Source organism: Melozone crissalis, unplaced genomic scaffold (genome assembly GCF_028551555.1).
Source record: "Melozone crissalis strain CALT ecotype California unplaced genomic scaffold, PUWL_Pcris_2 ptg000016l_1, whole genome shotgun sequence".
Lineage (NCBI taxonomy): Eukaryota > Metazoa > Chordata > Aves > Passeriformes > Passerellidae > Melozone > Melozone crissalis.
In genome coordinates this window covers 43,884,601-43,909,065 of record NW_026535794.1, presented here as the reverse complement: position 1 = coordinate 43,909,065, position 24,465 = coordinate 43,884,601, and the positions used below count along the sequence as shown (strand labels likewise).

The 24,465-nt window shown below is 38.5% G+C and overlaps 1 protein-coding gene across 2 annotated transcripts in view; it reads left to right on the top strand.

Moving 5' to 3' along the window:
- Nucleotides 1–24,465, top strand: part of CPNE4 (copine 4) — a 228,598-nt gene that overhangs the window by 190,591 nt on the left and 13,542 nt on the right. For both annotated transcript variants that reach the window (XM_054273332.1, XM_054273331.1), the window contains 2 exons: nt 15,241–15,295; nt 24,258–24,309. In XM_054273332.1, coding sequence (XP_054129307.1) covers nt 15,241–15,295; nt 24,258–24,309 — 107 coding nt within the window. The remainder of the gene's footprint in view (nt 1–15,240; nt 15,296–24,257; nt 24,310–24,465) is intronic.

Sequence of the window (24,465 nt, the reverse complement as noted above, 5' to 3'; positions counted from 1 at the left end):
AGTTAAACTTTCTATATAAATTGTGGAGTGACTTCGGACAATGGTTTGCAGGTTACTTCTTGCATATACCAACTAGCCTGCTCAGAGGCACTTCCATTTGCATGGTAATGAAATGTCTTTTCAAAAATGACAAAAATACTGTTCTTTTATGAGTTCTGTAAGAACTTGATGGTCAGATTTAGTCAATGAGTTTGAGAAAATTAATATTTTATTGCAAGTGAGCTGAGAATTCCCCAGTGATTATGCAGTAATTTAATAATTACTAGCAATAATTCAGAACATTAATAAACTTCAAAAAATAGGGAAAGAAGTAAAATGGGCTGATTTATGCACATAGAATTTTTGATTTTATTACTTAAATTGTGGTTTTTTTATAAAATTAAATAGTTAAATGGCACAATCCCTTCTATGCATAAATATTAACTCCAAATCAGGATTTTTCTCTCAATGAGTATATTCCAATCAGTACCAAAAAAAACCAGACAGTTATTTTTTAAATGAAATCATCAGCATCATTCTGTTCTATTGTACTGCAGAAAATGCCTTTTGATGCTAATCAGCACAACTGAGGGTCTGTGAGTTGTGATCTAGGGCTGAACAAAAGCCAATTGTTTTCTCATGAAGATGTCACCTTTTGGGCATGAGTTTGACCAGTACATGTTCTCAAGCTGTGGCACTATGAATTTATTTATTGCCATGGACAAGTTGATTCAACATGGTCAGTGCTTTCTGATCCAAATGTCAAGTGAGGACTTTTTCTTTATACTTGCACATTTTGAATCGAGTAACTTGGAAAGGAGAATTTAAAATTTTCCAAAAGAATGAAAGAAATTAGGAGGAGCAAGCCTTCACACAAAATGATCTACAGGTTCTGTATAGACCTTTTTTGTGTTGAGTTGCAGCCTTTGTATATCTGGGCAAATATAATCTACAAGGAAATTTTCTGTATATACAGTTAAAAAAAATACAAATCCTTAAAATCTGAAATGTGGCACTGATCCATAATTGCTCCAGTGAGTCCAGTTGGGCTTCAGATAATAGAGCAGGACATCTGTTTCCATATTAAGACAAGCCAGAGGTAAAAAGAAACAGACTTGCTAAACCTAAGGGCTGTTTCGAGCCAGAGTGTCATCATTTGCTGGGGGGCATGTATTTAAATAAGATTAGAATATGACATCACACAATAGTAGTGCTCTTATGTGAAGTTTTATAGTTTGTACCCATCAGTTTTCTCAAATAGGCAGAACTGGCTGATTTCAATCCAAACCATGAAAAATAGAGTGATTTTACCATCGTCTTGGGATTAATGTATTTGCATCGAATGTAGATGAGTAAAGTAAAATCTGTTGTTTGCAATGCTTTTTGCATTCCAATAGCAGAGCTGTATAATTCTAAGTACTTTTGCTACTTATATAAGCAGACTGGTTTTTTTATTGTAAAAAAAAAATAAATATGGTTATTAATTAAAATGCTTCCTTCATTAGAAACATTCAAATTTATTTGTATGTTGGGAGGAATTGGATTAGCAGTAATACATAGAGTGACTACATTCAAAATGCAAACTTTTCTTTTATAAACTCTAGCTAGTTTGATCTATCAAGCCAAATCTTCTCGTAATATAGGTTTCTGTAATCAGCCTAGCATAATGCGCCTGTAAGCATTTAATGCTCCAAATGAAGTGTTGCCTCACATCTCTAGGTACAGTGGAATGAACCCTGCTCATCCAAGAGCACTTTTATCCAGATTCAGAGATTCCTGAAGCAGTTAAATGAGTAGCGTTGTTTTGTATAGCTGAGCGTGAAAGAATAAGATTCATTCTTTTATCAGCAATATTCAGAGAATGAGAGAGACACTGATTATTGTCTTGATTGTAGAATTGCTGCAGTCCTGTAGGAGTAGGCCAATCTGATAATGATAAGGGAAATGGAAGAGCTGTTCACCTGCACAAAATACTTAATGCTTTATCTATGTGGTAGCACTGTTTTGGGCTATAACAACTTTTTCATAAGAGTGAAGATGGAGTGTGCAGGTGATATAACCAGTGGCTAAGCAACAGCAACAGTGGATCACAAAGGAAGGAGAAATATTCATTAGTTTTAAGGAATTAGATTCTAAAATGCAGTTATAAACACTGGAAAGGGGAAAACACATTAAAAACTTGAAAATAAGAAGACAGCTTCATGGAGAAGAATTTAGTTTAAGATAAATGACTCATGAATGTTTAAAAACAACCTCATGAAGTAATAAGTGAGAAATACGTATTTCTGTTTAAATATTTTCAGAAGTTTTCTTTTATATTAAAAGTTACATCACTGGTATGATTTTACCTTGAAATTGTGCAAGTCCAGTCCACCTTTTTTAGCATAGAGAAATGGGAAAATGATGAAAAATCATTGGGCACTGAGTGCTTAATATTAAAATATCTGCTTCTGTATCATTTCATGTTTGTTTTACCTCAGTAATTTCTGTATTGAGTTCTCTGTATCAGAAGTCAAATAAAATGTTTTCTGGTGACCAGCAATACCAGCCTAGCCAGGATCCTGAAAAATCAGTTGATCACTACTATATATATGTATATTCCCTCTACATGTTTTGCAGAATGAGTTAGCAAGTTTACTTAAGGCAGATGGGATTAAACCCAACTCTCTGTGCTGCCTTAGGGCTTCTAACCTTCAGCAGCTCTGGTTGAACAATGGTTTTGGCCACCCATTAGTTTTGGAGCCTGGTGTAGACCCCTGCAAGAGAATGCTGCTTTCAAAGGGTGGGTGCCAGGTGTCTTTACTGGTTGAACACCCAGATATGAGGAAAGGCAAACTAATCCAACAATTGAAATAAAGGATATGTGACTAAAATCTTATTAAAGCCATGAAGCTCTCTTAAGTTCTATAATAATTTTGAATGTGTCTTGTTCTGCATGGCAGCTTTTGCCCAAAGCTTTTCAATTTGTATGATAAAATTGCATCCTGCTTGGCATGGAACAACAACGCCTATTTGGAAGCCAGAGGAAAAAAACCTGGGGAATCAGGGAACATTTGCTTTCCCCTTTTGTCCCAGCATAATGTCTGGCCATGTCCTGACTTGTAGTCAGGACCTGAACTACCTCTTTGTATATAAAACTAGAGGTCTACTCATGTATATTAATATATAGGTATGCATATAACAGAGAGCTATTAAATATGTATGTACAATATTTAGTGTTAATATAGAGCCATTCAGTAAAAAAAATTTTTTGTGCTGTTTACATCTTCCCTCTGTGCAGAGCAAATCCATAAGCCACAATAACAACAGTGCTCACAGTTTATTAAAATGGCTGGTGCTTTGATCTTAATGATTTGTTTTACCAGTGCTGGAATACAAGCAAGTAGCCATGAATGTAGCTCATCCTTCATTCTGCAGTGATTGCTGTTTCTATCAAAGGAAAAATGGGCTGGAATGGTACTGTAAATAGCTTGTTTGCAAGGATAAATGTTTTTCTTGTACGCAGCACTAAAGGCTGAAATACTTCCTAAATGATCTTATATTATTGCAGGTTTTAATGATGTTATTGTGGGCGAAGCCTATGGCAGGTCTTGCAAATCTGCTCCTCACTTTGAAATCTGATTTCTGCAGTTAGTAGTTTTTCTTTTGCTTGTGCTTATTAAGAATCTCATTAAATTACATTAAATATTTATCTTTGCATTAAAACTTCTGTTCTGAATCAGCAAGACACTAGAGCTTATTATCTAATCCCATTGAATTCAGTCTGACTCAAGCTAATCCTGAGATATTATGCAAAGTATAGACAGCACTAAAATGGAATTAAGAGTTTTACTGATTTTGAACTTCATTATTAATTGTTTGCCCCACACACAAATGTCCACTGCCTCCCATTTACCTGGCTGATTTTTTTTTATTTTTTTTCCTACACCTAGTTTTATGTTTGTGGATACATCCAGATTCTTCATTGGAGTAATAAAAAGCATTCACAAACAAGTAGGGGAATCAGTTTTTGTGTGATAATCAATATTCATTCATTGAAAAGACAAAATTAGATGTAGTTTATCAAATGCTTTTACTGAATTATCAAATGCAAAAGCATTTACTGCATTGGATATTTGTGGAACTTCCTGTTCTTGATGGGCCATCCCCATTCTTATCTAGGCACTCAATGCATGATTCCATGTATTTAAGCACACAGTTTTGTAAAGTCCTGTCAAATTTCTCTTTTTTTTAATTCAAAACCTATTTCAAAATAGTCTTTATTCTTAATTATTTTAAATCTCTCTGTTAATTCATTCACTCTTAAAGATACTGCAGATTTTCCTTCAGTTTCAAGAGCTCTTGAAACACATGGAAGATAAACTCTGTTTCCTGACACTGATGTTTTCTTTTAATTAGGCAAATAGTCTCCTTAACTCTAAATCTTCAAGTAACTCCTTGAAAGTGACATTCACACTGAGATAGTAGGTTAACAAATAAACTGCTTGTGTAAAACATACTTGACCAGCAACCTCCCCAAAGGCCACTAATGAGCAAAGAGTACATTATTCCTGCAAAGGGCAGGATCTATTTATGTGTAGAGCTCTACAAAATACTTAGGAATGAAAATTTAGAAACCAGGCCACATTCCACAAAAGACATGAAACTCCTGAAGTCAGTCTGAGTTGCATCATTGCCTTCTGCAAACAATTAATTGCAGCAGTTGCTGATTAAATGCAAAAATTGCTCTTTATGGTTTCTTTTTCATATTTTAGGCCTGAGCAAGTATGTTCACTATGACTGAAAACTGTTTATAAGCCCCTCCTGCTCTGTAAACTGCACTTCAAATTTTAGAAGGAAAAAAATGAAAGGAGAAAATAAAAGGACCAGGGTTCCCAGCCCAATATGATGCTTTTGGTGTAGATCTAAGAAGTGAAAAAAACACATGCCTGAGTGGTTTCAACTGTCCCAGAAATATTTTTCCTGAGGTACCAGCAGAGGGCAGTTGGGGAAGAGAAAGAGAACGAGGGATTTGTAACACAATACATGTTATGGAAATCATATATAAATCAGTGCAATCAGTCCCAAATACAAATATCAATCCTTACTTAAATACTGTGGTTTCAATTAAGGCTTTAAGTGGAGAGAGATCCCAGAATTTACACCTTTTTTTAGTAATCAGAAGCTCATCCCCAACAATCACTTAACAGGTCACTTCATCCTGAAGCTCTGTCTGGGTTTGTGGATGAAACCTCAGAAAGCTACCTTGACTGGAAGGATCTGTTTCTAGGTAATTTTGCCAGACACCAAGAGAAAAACAGCAACTTGCTTTGATTGTACAATTGTAGTTCATTAAAACCAAGGCAAAAGAATGATGCCTAGAATTACTGGCGCTGTATCTGACATTAAATATTTCATGAAGTTCCTACATAGAGCTGTAGATGTTAAAATTTTATCTACTCATGCAGATCAATAAATAAAAATATGCTTAATTATTAAGCATCTCTCTTTATCACTTTAATTACAGAAACAACCTTTCTTGAGGCTGTTTAGCAAAAAACCTGATTAGCATATCTAAACAAGTTTTAAAATCTTCAGAGGAAAAGACATGAATCTTTTTATTTAGTGCTTTAATAGGACCAAATTTGCATAGACATACAACAAAAGAAGAATTGAGAAACAGTAACTGATACAGAAAAACTTGTAGGTTATGTTTGTCAACAAGCCAGGTCTAGAACTGCACTGGCAAAAAGGAACCACTGATAGATTCCATTTTCAAGCTGCAGTGAAAATCCTTGAGTTTAACAGCTGAGGACCCAGACTGGCACAATTACATAACGAATGCAAACATTTATTCAGTATTTGACCTTGCAGAACCTGTCATTTGTAGACTTCTGCCACATAAGGGTTCCCACATCACCAAGGAGTTTCCACAATCACTACTTTTTATCCCAAGAATCAGTACAGAAGAATTAGTCTCATACAACAACTGTGTTGGGAAGATGACTTCATAATGGCTTCTTTTGCAAATGTACATACATGCAGATATGTGGGGGTGTGTGCATCTATTTAAATACACATCCCCACATTTATACACATCTGGGTATATGTACACATCTATCTGCCCCTTCTCTGGGCAGATCATGACAATTCTTGCAGCTCTGCCTTTTCCATTGCCAAGTTTTCATCTTTGTGTCTTTTTTGTGCCTTTTCTTCCAGGAACTCAGTTCCTTTGCTAATGCATCAGTCACAAGCAGTCCCTTCCAAATTTCTTTTGTTACAAAACTGCTTAGCTGCAGCTTCCTCCAAATGCTTTTCAGACCTCTGCTGCATTCTCTCTGCTGGTAGAAACCTGAAAAGCTGAACCTTCTACATGGCTTTTCTGTGTGGTCTGTACTATTTCTCAGCTCAGCTTGAAATCTTCTCTGAAGGGCATTGGTCAGTGCAGTACTTGATGCTTTTCTGCAAACTGTGCAAATGGGTACTGTAGGGATTTCTCTATCAAAAGTCCTTTCTGAAGAAAAGTACATGACATGTAAAGCCCTGCAAACATTGCATTGCACCTACTGCTGTTGAAACCAGACATCTGTGTAAACAATGAGTAAATGTTCATAAGTAAAGGAGCAATTTCTGTTGCCATTGTCACTGATGCCATTTGATACTAATTTAGTGCACCTTTAGTCAATACAATCCTTTCCACAATTTCAGAAGCATGACTTTCCTCTTTGCATTGTTAAGGACATCACTAGTTTAGTAATCCACTCCATTATAATGGGGTATAGCTGAGAATTATTCACATTTGGAAACCCATCTGTGGGGTAAATGAACACCTTGCCTGAGTTGACCTTAACAGGTTTATGTGTCCATTTGCTCAGTTAAAACTAGGTAATTCTTGTGAATTAAGTTGCATTTATTATCTTAGTATCACCTCCCAATTCTTGTGAAATTGACCTTGGTCAGAGATTCCAAATTATCAGATGAACAGAAGATAGTAACCCATTTCCTCCTGCATATTTAGTGATGCCTAGCTGAATGTGTGTAGTCATCAGTACACTTCAATTATGGTATTGCTTTAACTTATTTTCTTAGTGTTTTCATTTTGACTTAATATCATTCCAGTTTTGGTAAAATTACATCAGCAGCTCATTTGATTGCATTAAGTCACTGTATCATCTCTATCAAGGTTTTATCCTGCTCATCCTAGAAAGTTCATTTGTATCTTGAGAGCATTTGATGAGAAATTCCTCTCCCAGCAGCTCTCTCTCTCTCTCTCTCTCTCTATATATATATATATATATATGTGTATATATATATGTATATATGCCAATGCAGTCCTGGTATCCCCTCTTCCCAGCACACCCCTTAGGGACAGATATTTTCTGATATAAAATTGCTGCAGAGCAAGATCTCTTACCAACCCTTTTCAATGTAATTTGTAAAAAAGGACAGAATTATGGGCATATGTGGTGGCAAAACTTTTGTTCTTGTGGTTGCCCAGTGCCGTACACACTGTAAGCCACACTTGTGGTTCAGGAGGGCAGGGCCCCATCTCTGTTCAGTCTGGGGTTCTTCATAACCTGATGGAATTCAGCCTCCTGCCTGCAGTATGGCCTTCAAGACATGTCAGATTTTAAACATCTGAGATTACAGATTGTGTGAAAATCACCTTTTCAGTGATGGCACAGTTTTCTATGCATAATGCCACAGATAAGCCAAATCACTATATATAGAGTTAGGGTTTTGGAAGGTTTAGAGACATGCCAATCCCTTAAAATACAAGACTGTCTGAAAACTGCCTAGTTTGAGAAGTTAAAGACAACTTGTTGTAGCCTCTTGCAGCATCTCCTTTCCTAGTTTATTCCCAGTTGTAGAGTCTCATTTCTTTTTCAAGATGCATTTTACTGAATTGGGTCATTCATGTAGGCATAAATCAGGTCATTGCAATTTATTTGTTATCTTGCAGGGGAGCTTGACATTTTGTCTCACCTTCCTGATTATGTTATTTTATTAGGCTATTCTTCTAGCAAGTGATAGATCTCACTTTTGCTTAACCTACTCCTCCCTAAAGCTCTGGAGACTTTTTTTTCTGTGTGTATTCCCCAGCCTCGAAATATCTGAATTTACTTGATATTTTTACCCTGCAGAGCTTCTTTTGCAATTCTTTAATGTTAACAAGGGCAAGTTTAAATCCATTGTACCTGGATTTGCATCATGAGTTGATGCCTTTTGGTGGTTAGCTTCAGGGAATTTGTATTCCCCTGCTTCATTAACTATTTCTCCCTCAGGTGAGACAGGCATTGCTTCATATTTTTGAAACACAGTTACATGACAGCATCTATTTCTCAGTATTCAGCAGATTCTAGCTCCCCTAAGGTGCCTGAGAGCTGTAATTAAGGACAGTGAGTGAATTTTAATGTCAGGGTTTTGCACCCAATGACGCTGCATCTCTGTGAGAGCCCAGACGATGATGTACTGTAGCAGTGATTTACCACTGATTTGCACGCTCCCAGACCTCTTTTGTGACCAAGATATATGATTATCATCCTTGCTACTCCACTGGAAATCACTGTGCATTATGGACTGAATGCCAAGCTGTGTTAGGCACAGAGCAAACTTGGTGCAACACGCAGTAACCTGGCCAAAACCAGGGATGTGGTTGTAGGAAACCAGACATGAAACCACACAGTGAATATGTGGTGACAGAGGAGCAGCCCCTTAGGGAAGAATCCAGGTCAGTGGGTGAAAACACTGCTACTGCTGGACTCCTGTGGTTTTTCTGGCTCTGACTGGGGCAGGCTGAGAGCTGGACCAAAGCCTGGCTCTGCATCCTGGAGGAGCACAGGTGGCTGTGCAAGAGTGCAAGTGGTGAAATGAATGGGCTCTGGTCCCTTCAACTGAAAGGGTTTTATTTAGCCCTATTTGATCATAGAATCATGGAATGGCTTGGGTTGCAAGGGACCAACCCCCATGCCAGATCATGTCCTTTATTTGCCCAGCTCTGCTTGCAAAGCGGGAGCTGAAAATGTTTAAATATTTCAAATGATTTCTGTATTCTGTATTTTCTTTGGAACTGCTGTTAATCCCTGTAAGCTGTTATGATTCACAATTTACTGGCATCAAGCCCTTGTCAGATAAGTACTAAATAATATACTCAGAACATGATTCATTCATATGCTTTAGAAAAGAAACAATTCAGTTTGTAGTCTTCCAGTTCACTCCCTGAACATGAAAGATTACAATTTTAATTGAGTTTAGAGATAACTCTATTTTGTTTGTGCTGTTTGCTGTTTTCTCTTCTATCTTTACCTTTTCTGAGCTGTTCTCCCCCTTCCTCTTTCCATGCCCCTTTCCCCTCCTTCTTTCTCTCCTCACATTCACACCTTTTTTAATTACATGTGTTGCACACCTCCCTTTTTAATTTTGTCAATTTGAAATTTCTTACTAACAGAGGAAAATTATCTGATTTTGTCATTAAAAAGTATGTCAAGTAGAGCAGATCAACAGTTTATTCTTTTAAGACCGGAATTGAAAATGAAAGGCATAATAATTGATTTTGCTGCCTCCAATACTTTTAAAATATCTCCCTGGTAGTTCTGATCTGACCTAAGACCAAAATTACAAGTGACAGCTTAATATCCAGGGATTCAAGTCTGGTATTCTCCTTGCAAGCTGTAAATTTCAGATTCTCAGGTATTTGCGACTAAAAGTGAGCTCTTAGTGTTTCTCTCTCCTCACTCCATGTTTTTTCCTTCCCCCCATCCACTGCATCATTAGTACTGCTTGTGCTACTGTGTTGTTCCAGCATAGAGTGAGCAGATTTTCATGCTGATGGTCTCCAAGGTCAGTTAAGTAGCATCCATACGAATGCTGCATTGGATTCAGGAGAATAAACTTAAGGACAGCTACAGCTACATACCATTGGGCTTTAATGGGAACCAATAAAATTAATCCAGAACAAGTTGTGCAAGTGGCTAGCTGGGAGTTAATCTTTCAGATTTAATAAATTCAGAGTTAATATAGAATGGTTTAGGCCTTTTTTCTCCATACAATTAAGAACCCTGATTCCAAATTTTGATCTTTAAAAGCAACTGATTTTCAGAGAGCATAGTCCTGGCAACCTTTTTGAATCCAGGAATTGCTGCACTGCTGAATATCTCAAGCATCATCTGTCCGTGGGGCTTCTGAGGAGGTTGCAAAACGTCTTTAGTGTCTGACTAATTAATTTTACCTAGTGGAAGAGTTTTCTCCGTCTCATTAATAGGAATAGCAAATCTTTTTCAGAATAAATGTAATATCCTGATTTCAACGATACTCTGTGTCAGAAGGTACCAGTGGTTAATGAGACAGGATTTTGAAATGTTCTTTATTTTGTCTCTTTATAATAAGCGTATTTCTTTCCTTCCAGTAGCCCCTTTCACTGGACTTCCTAGTGAAATAGAAAATAGGATCATTATCTGTATCCCTTTTACAGATTTACAAAACCGTAATATTACCTCTATTCATCTCTTTTCCTGTAGGTGCAGTACAGCTCACTGAAATCTCTCTTCTCTCTGCCCCTATTAGTGTTTTGATTTGTCATTGCTCTTGCTCTGCTTCCAGTAGATAGCTTGAAGGATGGGTGTTTAAAACTGAGCAATGTCTCAAAAGGACAATATGGGATATTTTCAGATATTATTTTCTGCTATTGTGTTATGCTATATTTGAGGTTACTGACAAACTTTTTTCTAGCTGGTTGTATTTCTGTTCAGAACACTGCAGTCTTGGAGCCCTGACAATTAATTTCTGTGTGCATTAATTTACATTGATCAATATGAACACTGAATCTGAACCCTCTCCCTGATTTTTCTTTCAGGGTGACTGGAAGACTACAAACTGAATTGTTTCTTTTCTAAAGCATATGAATGAATCATGTTTCTGAGTATATTATTAAGTACTTATCTGACAAGGGCTTGATGCCAGTAAATTGTGAATCATAACAGCTTACAGGGATTAACAGCAGTTCCAAAGAAAATACAGAAATCATTTGAAATATTTCAACATTTTAAGCAATGCCATAGACTGCTTAGTCTTGGGTTCAGTAATATATGCATGTTTGACTGAAAAAGTATCAGAAGTCATATACATCTATGCTTCCATGACTACTCATGGTCCTTAAATTACTGGGTATAAAATTCATATTATGATGCTGTTGCTTTTTTGATCTTCATGTCAAGTACTTCAGCTTTTTGAAAGTTATGCCACATTTAAATTTTCAAGGGAACCTATATAGAACAAAGAATTTATAAAAGGTGAAGTAGATGTGACAGAGTAATTTTGTAAACATTCTGCCAAGTCACAGTCCTCTTTTTCTTACTTGATTCTGTAAATTTCAGGTTCTGTAGAACCAGCTTTTTTTTCCAGTTGCATGTTTCTCTCCTGTTCTTTCCCTTTATCAGTCTGCCTCCAGCAGGACAGTGCAGGCAGTTTCCTTTTGTGTGCCAAGGACACTCTGGCCACCTTTAAACAAAACAAGTCAAAGTTCCTGAGGTTGCCTGAGGCCAAGGACATGACACTGCCCATGTCCTTGTGTCTCAGCTTTCTTCCTCCCAGCACAAACTGGTGATGCCCAAACTGCATTTGGGAGCAGTGTCAAGCACAGCTGGACCTGATGCTTTGTGAAGGCTGACCTAGAGCAGAGGCTGGACCGAATTAAAGAATAAAGTAGGTATTTATTAAAAGGCCTCAATGGATACACCTTGGGCAGTACAAGAGCCCAGCCAGGGCTACACCCAAGATGAGCCCAAAATGGACAACCAATCACGAGGTCTCTCACTTTCATAAGTTCTGGTCCATCAGCATATTGGAGTTAACTGTCCAATTATAGCTTTAGATTATGAAGCCCCATCCTTCTTGTTTTTCTCTCTTCATTCCACCGTTGTTTATGCTCTTGGGTCTGAGATTTGGATCAGTTGTCCTTGGTCCCCAGCTAGAGTGAGAATTGCTTTGTCCACCCACTCTGTGAAGAGAGCTTACCATCCCCCAACATGAAGCTCAGAACTACACACCAAAGCAGCACAGAATCTGAAAAATACAAAAGCCAAAGCCCTGAGGTTTGGTCTGAGGCATCAGACCCAGCACTGTCCCTGGGAGGTCTCTGGGGGTTCTGGTTGGCAGAAGCCAGTGCTGCACCAGAGAGGGTGCTCACAGATCATGTCTGTGGCTATGTCCCATTGCTTCAACCAGGGTTGCAGGCCTGTTTCCTACTATAAATGACACCCAAATGTCTGAGCAAGCACTATGAAGGCAAAGGAAACTGGTTCTCACTTTTCTTCTTTCGAGTGAGTTTCAATTACAAAGAAAAGTCATTAGAGCAAATCCCTTTCCTACTGAAATGCCAGGCTGGGAAACAGGGCTGGAGTCTCTGATGCATGTGATTCACCCCTGAGGCAGGAGAAAAATCTTCTTTTCATTTTCTGACTGCAGTTTAAGTCCCTGAATGGCCTAACCCTTGACATAGCTTCCAGAAGCTGGGAAGCTGCTCTGCTTTCTTCTGCGTGCTGCCCTGATATCCCCGGGCCTTTTAGAGCGGCTCTGTCACACCACAAAAGGATTATCCTGGAAGTGAGAGAATTCTTGTCTGCCCTTCTGGGTCATTTTTTCCCTGCTGTGTCTCGGTAGTGCAGGATGAGCAGAATGAGGGCAGCAGGCTCAGCTGTGGGATTTGTTTCTCGTATGATCAAGTGAAGGGTGGATGGGAAGACTATAGGATGTTATATCGTAAAACACCACTCAGCCATTAAACTGCTCATTTACTAAAGAGTAAATATTGCTAAACACCTTGTTTTGTGTGATAGAAGGGGAATACATTTAAATACATAGATTTGAATTTTATTTTTATTCTGAAAGCTATCAGCTGCAATTTTTGAGGTGTGGTCAGGGAATGACATTATGATCTTTTTTATGCAAGGGATGTCATGAGTGTCAAAAGTTTCCCTTCTTACCTTAAAAATCAAGCTCCAGTAGCACGTGAGAGTTAATTTCTTGGTCCCAGCAGCTTGAATCAGATTACCAGAGGTATGGACCTAAATTCTGGTGAGCTACCTAATGAGAGTCTGAAGCTATTCTGGCTGAGACAACAGAAAGTACTAAGCACAGAAGACCCCAGGACACTCTAAAAAGCAGCCATATGGAGCCCCATCCTGAGGGGCTACATGATCCTGCTTCACTCTTTCACAATGTAATGGCTGCACTTACTCAAAAAGGAGATGTGGGAGGTTCAAACATGAAGACAAGTGTCCTGACTGTGGAGGTAAGGTATTCTGGGTGCAGAATAACAGTGGGGGCTGTGCCACTGTGTGACTGGGAATGTGGGAGGTTCGCCACCAGAAGGAGAATCCAGGCTGCTGGAGGTATGACTTATTGCTGCAGAGCAGAAGATGGAGCTGTAGATACAAGAGTGCCTACACTTGTTTACACTCCAGAAACACTGCAGTGGAATTCAGGCACTGGATGGGTTCAGGCATCTCCCAGTTGTATAACTGCTGCCAGCATTGAACTTAGGCACTTATGTTCAACCTAAGTAAAATTCTAAGTAAAATTCTTTTTTAGTCTTTGTTTGTTCTTGCCCCAAATCAATTAACTACAGCTCCAAAGAGTTTGATTTTCTAATCCAGCCATGCTTAATCATTTATGTAAAACAAGATTGATTTTTTTTTTCCCCCCTTTCAGATTCTTTTCTAATGATTTCTTCTTTCTTGCCCTCAAAGTGTGCCTGAATTCCCTGCATCCATTTGTAAGGGCTTTCCCTCTTCCAGGAGTGTTTAATCAAAGAGAATGCTATCAGCAGGTGGTTAGCATAGAATGTCAGCAGCCACTTCATTTCTGACATCTCTTGGGAAAAAAATGTTTCATTACCGTGCAAATGATGTTAGTCTTCCTTTCCAAGATCCATGGTGTAACATATGGTACACAGAACTGTGCTCCCAAGATTTATGCAGCAGAGGGGACACAGTTCTGCTTTATTTTAAATTTTTCTTTAGGTTGTATTTGAAATATCATGGTGCCTTTAACAGCCTATGCCAGACAAAAGAACTGAGCAGCTTTAATGGGTGCTAATATCTTTTTGGAGTCTGTCTGGGATGTGAATTGTTCAGTTGATACTTGGAGTGGCCATCTCTTGAACTACACCAAAAATATTGAAGCTGCTAGCCTCTCCTGGGAATTTTTAAAAGTTCCAATCATAGTAGTTGGAATTCAACTTTTCCAAGGGCCGTGAAACACTGTAAGTAGACTAGGGTAAACTTAGTCTGATTCATCAGAGGACTGGAGTACAGTTCAGTGACATCAGTGAGACTTCAGGATATGTCTGGAATTAAGCATATGTTTGAGTGAATTGTTAACCTCAAGTGTATGATCAAGTGCTTTGCTGACTCAGGGACAAGACATTCCTTGCAGCTTGTTGTTTTCCACTTTGCCATCTGGGAAGAGGCAGCTTGACAGCATGTGGGCTGTGTGAGACATTATTGCATTTCTGAAAGGGTATTAACAGCTTTGAAGTCTCCAGGTTCTCTGAATCAGGTATTTTTTCTCCTGCATGTCTAACTGGGGTAAAATAACCTCACTGTAGTGTCTGAAAGCAAACTGACCATGCCAAGGCATTTTGGCAGGTTATCAGTCAATCTAAGCTTAGTTAAAATAATCTCATGTTTTAGAGGAACTACTAAAGATGCAGGTGGAAAGCTTTACAGAACCAGCAGGCTTGGGACCATGAAATTGCCCCTTTCTGATATTTTAGAAATTGCCTTTTGAGCAACTGGACAACTGTAAGAACCCAAATTTGTAAACACTTTTAATATGAGTCATATCTTCACTAGACTCGTTTTCTGAGCTGGGGGAGCACATCCATATTTATATGAAATAAATGTTGTTGCAGGCTCTTCAGTCAACAAACTGTCTTGTTTCAGCAGGTAATGCAAAAGAGTGGGTAATACAGACTTGTTATTGCATTTGCGGGGGAAGCACAAGACATCCTGATCTCTCAATATTCTCCAAGTGATTTTAACTGCCCAAAAATACTAGGAGCTCAACTGAAAACTCTTCCATAACAAACTCCCCCAATCTGTTCAGTACACAACCCTACTTCTCCAATCCAGTACCCTTCCACTCTGCCATCACTTGACTTAAAAGCCATTTTTGTGCTGTTGTAAGGCTTTGCATTTCTCATGAATGCATACAGAAGAATAAATGTTTATTGTAACAATATTTCTCTATGGGCACTCTTAAATTTTTTTCATTCTTTTCCAGTGACAAAATGTTCCCAGCCTTTGGATTTGGAGCAAGAATACCCCCAGAATACAAAGTAGGTGCCTAAGTGTAATTTTCTAATTTCCTTGAGTTATGAGACACAAAATAAGGGAGAAATGATGAAAGGCAAGGCAGTGGCAAACAGGAACAGCTACTCTGCTTGTTTTCTTCCATCTGGCTTTCTCATCCAGTGATCCCTCAGTGAAACCAGTAATCAGAGAGGGCTAGACTTAAAATAATTGTTTGATGATACCCAAAATATTTTATGGTATTGGAAAAGTTTTGTTAGTGGATGGTAAGAGGAGAAATGATGTTTTGAGCATCCCTTGCCAAACATCTTCCTGAAAATAAAGACTTGAGAAGAATTTGGCAAAATTCCGTGTCATGGCGGACACAGTCATTGAGTCAACAATGTTCTTATATTTCTCTACCAGGAAGAGAAATACAAGAGCATGTAGCCATGCTAGAGAGAAGTGGTATTTATAAACAAAAAAAACCCAAAAACTAAACAAAAATAAAAACAAAAACAACAACAAAAAATTTTAAAAGTGATCTGCAGTGATGCTGCAACTGTGAGCATAAATATGCCATCTGGTAGGCTTGGAGTGAAGACAGTGAAGTAAAAGAAGGAGCATCCACCCAAAAAGAAAGGCCCAAGAAAAAATAAGGAGAAATTCAAATCCTTTGTTTCACAGAGGTTGTGTGGGCAGAAGAGTAGTTCTGCATAGATAAGTAACCAAAATCTTGGTGGGCAATCTGCAACCCAGGTACTGTCTGAAAAGGAGAAGTATCAGCCATCTAATCATGCAGACTTCACCCAGTGTCCCTGTGTGCCCTGCTCTGGTTGTGTCTCTGGGCTGTGGCTGAGGTAGGGAGGTGAACACTAGCCAGGTAAGAATTTCTGAGAGGGATTGTGTGCATTCTGTTTGTAAGGCATAAGTCAGCAGATGAACAAAAATGCACCAGTGCGTTCCTCACGGCTTGTAGGCTTGATACCTGCAGAAGAATGACAGTAGTGATGTGCAGGAAATTTGATACATGTCATGCAAACAGATGTCTAAGGTAAGTTCATGTATGTTTTAACAACATTGCTTTCTCAGCTGGTCTGTGCCTGGCAAGGTGTTTTGCCTTGCTTTGTTCCTTAAGGGTAACACCAATGTTAGTGCTTTCCCAAGTCAGAGATGTCTTCCAGGGCTTTGATATATATTTTAATGTGATATTATGAGCTCAGAACATCTGTGTCTGTTGTATGCTTGTTCCTACTGCAGCAGCTGAAAATCATCACTGTTATTTAAGGTAGTGTGTCAGGGTCTGGTTGTTCCAGCATCTGCGAGGTGACCACTGGTGCATGGGGGAAAACTTACAACTTTTCCAGTCATGGGGAGTCATCCTTATCTAAGGACTGCTTGAAGGAAGGTGTTACTGTGTCAGCTGAAGTCTTTTCAGTGGTTTCCTGGAACAGATAAAGATCCCAGCACAAAGCTGCTCTTCTCAGCCAAAATAATCAGCTGGTAGCACTGATGCTTCAGGTCACATGAACCTGTTGGCAACATAGCAGTTTTGTTAGACTCCAGTATCATCCTTCTCACCTGATTGTGAGAGCACATTTCAGGTGCTAGCTGGAAAACAGATGTCTTGCCAGAAAGTAACTTCAGGGGTCTGTGGCAATCACAAACATCAATTGGTTTTCTGCTTTGGCAGAATTAGCGTTTGGATAATTTCCTGACAAATGCCCTTAAGAAACTCAGAGAATTGCACTGAACTTAGTAGTCCATGAATGAATGAGGAGTCTTATCCTGTAGCATGAGCTTTCCTCAACAGTCTGTCTGTTGCTAACTTCTCCAAGCAAGAAAATGAATGGGACTCAGGACCTTCAGATTTTGCAAAGTTCAGGAAAAGTAAGGGTAAACTTCAGAAGATGGGGCTGCTTTCTTGTGGATTACATATGTGTGACTAAATAAAACAAATCCCAAAGTAAATGGAGATGCAGCTGAAGGCCCGGAACAACATCTTTAATTTCTGCTATGGAAACTTGTGACAAAAAGTGACAAAGACAAAATGACATGACATCAGCTCTCAAACATAATAAAATTTTGAAGAAGGCAAGAACCACATTGCAGGGTACAAACTCTTCTGTGCCACAGTTGGGGACCAATAATCAGCTTGGTGTCTATCATGGGCACATCCAGCTGGAACTGCAGGAGGAGTTACCAGTCATCTGTGCCATAGTTCAGTCCCTCCCTGTAATACTCTACACAGTCCATGAAAGTACCTGGCTTCTTAAAATAAATCATATCAATACTTCTGGGCCCCTGCTTGGCTTTGACTGCTCTTCTGAATTCAAAGATACGTCCTTCAAGAGTGAAAGGTCACCTTCATCATGATGCATTATTAAATCAAGACCAATAAATCTGAAAATCCTTCAGTAATTTAGTCTACACTGGTATAAAGTAAATTCAAAGCCAACAATGATCAGTTTTTGATGTGGAAGATAGCAAGGATGCATAGGAAATGGAGAAGAAATAGGTAAAATTAAAAGTAACAGAGACTGAAGGAAAAAAGTGCTGCCAAGTTTCTTCCTTAACCTTTTATTTCCTGCTGCAAAAATGTGCTAACATGCTAGACACCACAGCAACAGTGCAGATCTGGTGCTATTCAAATGAGCTTTTCATGTTTTCAGTCACAGGCACTACAAATCATACATACCATACATTTGTTTTACTAAAGGAGAGCAGTGCCACTACTGTAACAATTTTACATCTTCAAATTTAAGTTGAATCATATGAGAACTTCTAAGTTCTGACCCCATCATGTGGATAAATCAGCTTCCCATTAATTTAGAGGGTCTGTTTTCAAGGCTCCAGTCCTAATGAAGTGATAACCTGCTCATAGCGTGTTGGTCTCTGCACTCCAGCATCTGGTCTTTTATTTCTTTCAGTAGACAACAAATTGAACAAGGGCTATGGAAGAAATTACTCCCACTGCCAAGAGTTCCTAAGTAACCACGGAGCCCCCATACAACCTAAATAACCTATCAGCAATATCAGTTTCTATCTCTTCAGGCTCTTCATAAATCTCTTGATGTTCTACCCCTTTAAATCTTGTTTTTATATATGTTTTCTACAGAATTTCCATTTCAAGAGCACACTGCTATGTTGTGTTGACATTTTTTTCCCTCAGTTCATCTCCAAATGACACACTTCAGCTGTTAGTAGAAAACCAGCAGTTTCTTAGTGGCATAAGGAATCTGTGGAAGTGAAGGAAGCAGGACATGCCATATACATCATTCTTCATCAGTCTAGAGATCTTTCATCTAATATTCAACAATATCAGCTTCTTCCACCAAGACCTGACAAACACATCACCCTGTTCCTTGATCTAAGTAAAGCTCTGAGAGAAATATTTCCCTGGAGGGTGAGTTTCTATCATACAAGCTTCCAGAATTTTTTTTTGTTTTGGTGGTTTTGGGTTGTTTTTTTTTGCAATGAAAGGAAGCATCTGAGAAGTCTGATGTAAAGTGAAATGGTGGTAGATAATATGGACTCAGACATGGCTGTGAAAGGTCACAGTGAAGAGGAGGAAAGAAAGCAAACCACATACACTGACTTCTTAGCAGGCAGGACTCAAAGGAGATGAAAAACCACACAGCAGCACAAAACCTACTGTTAAAATGAAAAGCAAGTTCAAATTGTGTCAGCCCCATGACAGGTGGATTGTCATTAATGAAGGCCTGTTCCCTAAAGGAGAACTGCAGCTGACACCTGAATAGATACTAAACAACTTCCAGTTTGTTTCTGTATTTTTAGTGAAAGCTTCATTGCCTGCTTCTGCTGTGAATGTGTGCTGGAGACAAACTCACTGCAGTTACAGACACAGGGCAGCATCTTTACAGCCCTAACCTGCACTGGTTTGTTGGACAGCTGAGGGATTTGAGAAGTGCTCTGGTCTTTATGATTCCTGCACTGGCTAAAATATAAGCAAACCTGACAAAAAAAGGATGTGTAGCAGACCAAGGGACAAAACAGAATTAGTCTCCTTATCCATGCAAGTTGGATTTAGACATGGAAACTTGGGCAGCATGTACAAAAATGAAGTATAAAGGGAAATAAGTGGCCCAGCTTTGCCAAGCAGAAATATGTATAATGTATCTTAGCGAGAAACACAAGCTTTCCAGCTCCCAAGCTGTTTGATTAATGAGCATTCTGAAAATAATAGCTTTTGACCAAAAGTACTTGAAATTCATTAGTGTCTTAAGCTTTTGCAAAATATGCAGGCATTTCATATTTAGTTTTCTGAATGACAGTAGTTTAATAGCATTCAATTCATTCACAGATAAGTGTCCAACATAGTGCATTTTGGCATTTACACTTGTATGCATCTATTGTTCATGGATTTTTTTACAATTTCTATTAAAATTATTAAGAAAGCATTCCTAGAAATCTGAATTTGTCACATTGTTTGTCAAACAGTCCTAGTACCATCACCACAGAGAAAAGCTGGAGCTGTTTGGGACATGAAGGTTAATTTCAATGAATTCAACAATTTAGAGAGGGGGGGAAAAGTATTATTAATTTTCAGAATTCAGGCATCCATATTCATCATTTGAAAATAAAAACCATAGCTTCTTATTTTAAAAAATAGAAATTCAGTTAAAGGAGTTTAAAAAATGTGTAGGCCAAACTAGAATAACAAGTTTCAATGAAACTTAAATAAAATGCCTTTGCACAGTTCAAAAGCTTTCCAGCAATTTGCTTTATCAGTGTTGGGGGATTTATTATTTTTCAGATTCCAAAATAGGATTTTTTTGTGATTTGAGGTCTCTGTCTGAATTCATAAAATATATTTTTAAGAAATCTCAAAAATTCTTATCAACTAGGAAATTCTCCTTTTCTTTCAGCCTAAATTAGAAACATTTCCAGCAAGGGCCATGCTATGAGAATGAATTTCATTGCATCCCAATATGAGGGATGTTATGCTATGTTAAATCAATGTCATTTTTTCTACAAAAGTGGCCAAAAGCATGTGGAAATATTGTTATAATTCTTCCAAGAGTCTCATGGGTGCTATCACATTGAAGGAAAACTGCAGGTGTTTGTCACTGTAAATGTACAGACAGTGGAGGAAGCATTATACAGTGGTAAAAAACAACATTTCTATAACTTGTCTTAGCAAAACTATTCTGTACTGTCTATTTAATTGTTAAATCCTCAGAAAGACTGTTACTGTAATCTATATCATAATGTACGGTAGGGCTAGTTAATTTGCTTGTTAAAAACCTTGAAGAAATTGCCTGTGAAATAGTGTGTTCCTGGTGTAGGAAGTTCCTAGTAGTAGTTTAATAATGCCACATCCATGATGGTATCTGCTAAAGAATGTATCTGGAGCCCTGCAGAGGCAAAAGATTCATACAAGTGCAAGTGAACGTCTTTAGCTGCAGGCTTTGAGTGCAGTTCTGTGCAGCAGCCCAAGCAACACCAGGCTGATCCCATGTAATCAGCTCTGCATGCCAGCATTTCTCTCTCCTTCCCTTTTATGGATTGATTTTATGGAGCAATGTTAAGAGAGGAGGGCTGAGCAGAGGGTCAGCTTCATATTTGAAACTTAGTCCAGGGTTGCATAAACTTAGTCCAGTCACAAAACACTCAGGGTTTTGTGAGGACATTCCTTGATGTGAGGCTGACTTCCACCACAGACTGTGCTCTGCAACTCTGTGCCAGGTACTGATGTAATGCAGCCATTCTGTATTTGTGTGACTTGACACATTCCAGGATTTCCTGGCTGATAGATCAATCCACAATACAAACCATCCTAGTAAATTATATAAACATGCCTGCTTCTGAGCAGCCCAGTGTCTTCTTGTTTCCACTGAGGATTTCTCAGTCTTCAGCATCTTAAGTGTTCAAACTTTTGCCTCCTTTTTGTCATTCAATTATCAGTTCTGGGAGTGTCACTCAAGGGCTGTGTCATTCAATATCAGAAAGATGCCATTGAGTATACCAGCTTTTTGTTCTATGTCATCAGTATGGTTTGCCCTTCAGTCACAAAGCCCTTGCATGTTTAATTAGAAAAAGAAAAAAAAAAGAGAAAAAGAAAAAAAAGATAAAAAAGGAGGGAAACTCATCACTTTGCACTGTTTAGAAAGCAAAAGCATTGAATGTCTGATCCAAACCACTTTTTGACATGGATGAGCTTTACATGGAGTCCTATCAGGTAGCAGCCCAAGTTTAGTAAGGCCTTCAGTACATAGTATAAGTCTGAAGTCTCTGCTGGTTTGGACACTTGAGTTCTGGACACCACAGGGAAGACAGCAAAGGGGCAGGTTGAAGCACACTTGGCTTTGCTTAACAGAGAGGGGGATGAAATCTGAGCATTTGGAGAAGCTCTGCTTAAAACATATGTGCTGTTGCCTTGCCTTGAATGATGATTTCCTGTTTGTGAACCATCACTGAGCTGCTCAAAGATTTTCTCTCCTCCACATTGTACTTAAATCTTGTTTAAATTGTGATATATTACTCAAAGAGCATAGGAAACAAGCCAATGCTTCTGCACATTCATTGTGTTTCCTGTGCTGCCTTCGGGGTACATTTTAACACTGCTCTGTGAATCAGGATGACAATGTATGAGGGCCATTTGCTTTAGGAGGATAGCAGCTGATGCTCAGACAGTATTATTTTTTGGATCATTGTGCACACTGACTAGACTTGGGCTTTCCTTCTTGGCCTGTTAAATAATAGCCTGGGTCCCAAAGCTCTGAACCAGATAAATTGTTTGCATTATGTGATTCTGAAAGAGGTATGGCAACAAAAGCAACCAAACCATGCTTGCATGTGAGATTGAAATACTGTATTCATAGCTTTTGAAAAGATTTGTATTTTCCTTTAGGTATCATTTCAAATGCATTTGGAATAAAGAAATAAAATCACTGAAGAGGCACAGTGTTGGAAGAATCAGTCTGCAATACATAAACATGCATTACCATCCTTTTTGCTTTTCTAACACAGTTAATGCAAAATACAGAAACCCTAAAGGAAAGAGAAAGGCTAATGAACAACAAAAAATATCAATGAGAAAACTCCCGTAACAGGTTTTGACAGATGCAATTACCTTAGGCCTGCAGCTGGTTGTGAGACTGGCAGATAGCAGCTGGGCAAAGTGCACTGAGAGACACCCAGAGCAGCCAGGCAGAAGGGCTCTGAGCACCTCTCAAGTGTATCTGGCAGCCCTGATCTTCTGTGCTGCTCAGTGAGGAACAGAAACAGTGACTTCCTGCATTATCTTCCATGGCCAAGAAGGATAGACTGAATGGACTATGTAAAACCCTCTCTAAGACTGATGCTTGGTGCAGGCATGCTGAATGCTTGACAGAGGCAACTGCAGACTTGTCAGTGAAGTTTTGCCTCAATTCTTTCTCATCATGGTAGAAGTACTGCTTTATTTAACCTCTTAATAATGGCAGGCATCATTGTGGTAAACAAGAATAGCACATGATGGGGAAATTCCATTTCTCTATGAAGAACTCTCTTTGGCTGTAATTAGTCAACTTACACCACTGCACTTTCACAGAAACTTCTCTGCAATCACAAATTTCATCTATGGGACCATTAGTCATAGACCAATTTCCATATCCTGCTGTATGGAGACATCTAAACTAGCAAATGGAACAGCAACATACAAAAAAATAAATCTCTTCCTGCAAATAATCCTGGTTCCATTGTACAGGAGGTTTCTTTCCATATCACTAGGACTGTTGGCACTTTTGAAGATCCTACAGAGATCTATAAAGCATTACATGTGTAAAACTGCAGTTATATAAATGCCTTCTTAAATCTAGGATGACACACTTAAATTCAACTTTAAATTATGCAAATTACCTGCTAAACTCAGCCACTTTTTGCAAGTCAAATATACATATACATATACAAATGCATGTACATATATATATATATATATATAAACATATATGTATATTCACACATTATGCATTGTGAGACAAAATCTGAGCTTTTTCATTCAAGAAAAAATAAGACAAACAGATTTAAGAGGCTGGGCTTCAGAGCCAAAGAGATTAAAAGGAATTAAGACTTTTCAGTGATGAAAGAAAGAGGTAAAAAGAAATGAAAAAAGAAATGAAAAAGAAAAATGCAGGCAAGAATAAAACTTAAAGAGGAATTCTGGAATGGGAGACTTACAGTGCCTAGCATTATTTAAACATACGAAACTCTTGAATTATTTTCCCAGGGGACCAAAGACAAAATACTTTGTTTTGTTAGAAAATCAGCTACTTTGTTGTATTCACAGTGAGTTCTTTTAAAAAACAGCTCTGTAGGATTTAATGATAGACAGATTGAGAGACAGAGAGAGAGAGAGAGATTGGAATATTCACCACATGGAAGGAAAACCAAAGAGTCTTCAGGATTTTTTTTATTTATTTATTATGCCCCAGAGTGATGTAACATTTTAACCAACTTCAACTCCTTACACTTTTTCACTACTATTGCACAGTGGATCATTGATTTCTCCATAGAATTACTTTCCCAGTGCTCCTTGGCCTTAGAAGGTGAACTGTTCACACAGTGAGGTTGGGATGCAGAAGTGAGCTGAGTTTCTGCATTCACTGCTGTATCACAACCTGTGTTCTCCTCCTGCAGTCTGAGATGCTGAGCTAGGGAGAGCTGGCATTTAAATGGCCTCAGCAATAGATTCCTCTTCTGTGCCCAGCATTGATAGCCCAATCCTTACACCATGTTTATATGATTTTTTAATGTATTTGGGTGGGTTTTCTACGTGCCTTGTTTTGCTTTGTTTTGTTGTTTTTGTTGTTATTGACAAATTTGATTCCAGTTTTGCTGCTTTGGCTCTGCAGGGAGCTCCAGCTGGGACTGTATTTCACGCTTAATGGCTGAAAGCTTGAAAGGTCTCCAGTTTAGCACAGAAAAAATGTCAAGAGTGTTTAACCACAAGTCTTCTTGGAATAATTTTTCTGACAACAGTCTTCTTTTCTTTCCATTTATCTGCAGGTCTCTCATGACTTTGCAATCAATTTCAATGAAGACAACCCAGAATGTGCAGGTAATGCTCACAGTAGGACAGACTGCCATAGTTTTGCTGTGCGCAAAAAAATGTGCATTTTTTATTGCATCACCTGAGTATTATTCAAAGTGGTTTTATTAAAGAGGGCAGCTAGGATCTGGAGACCTGACAGACTCCAAACCATTGAGCTTGACT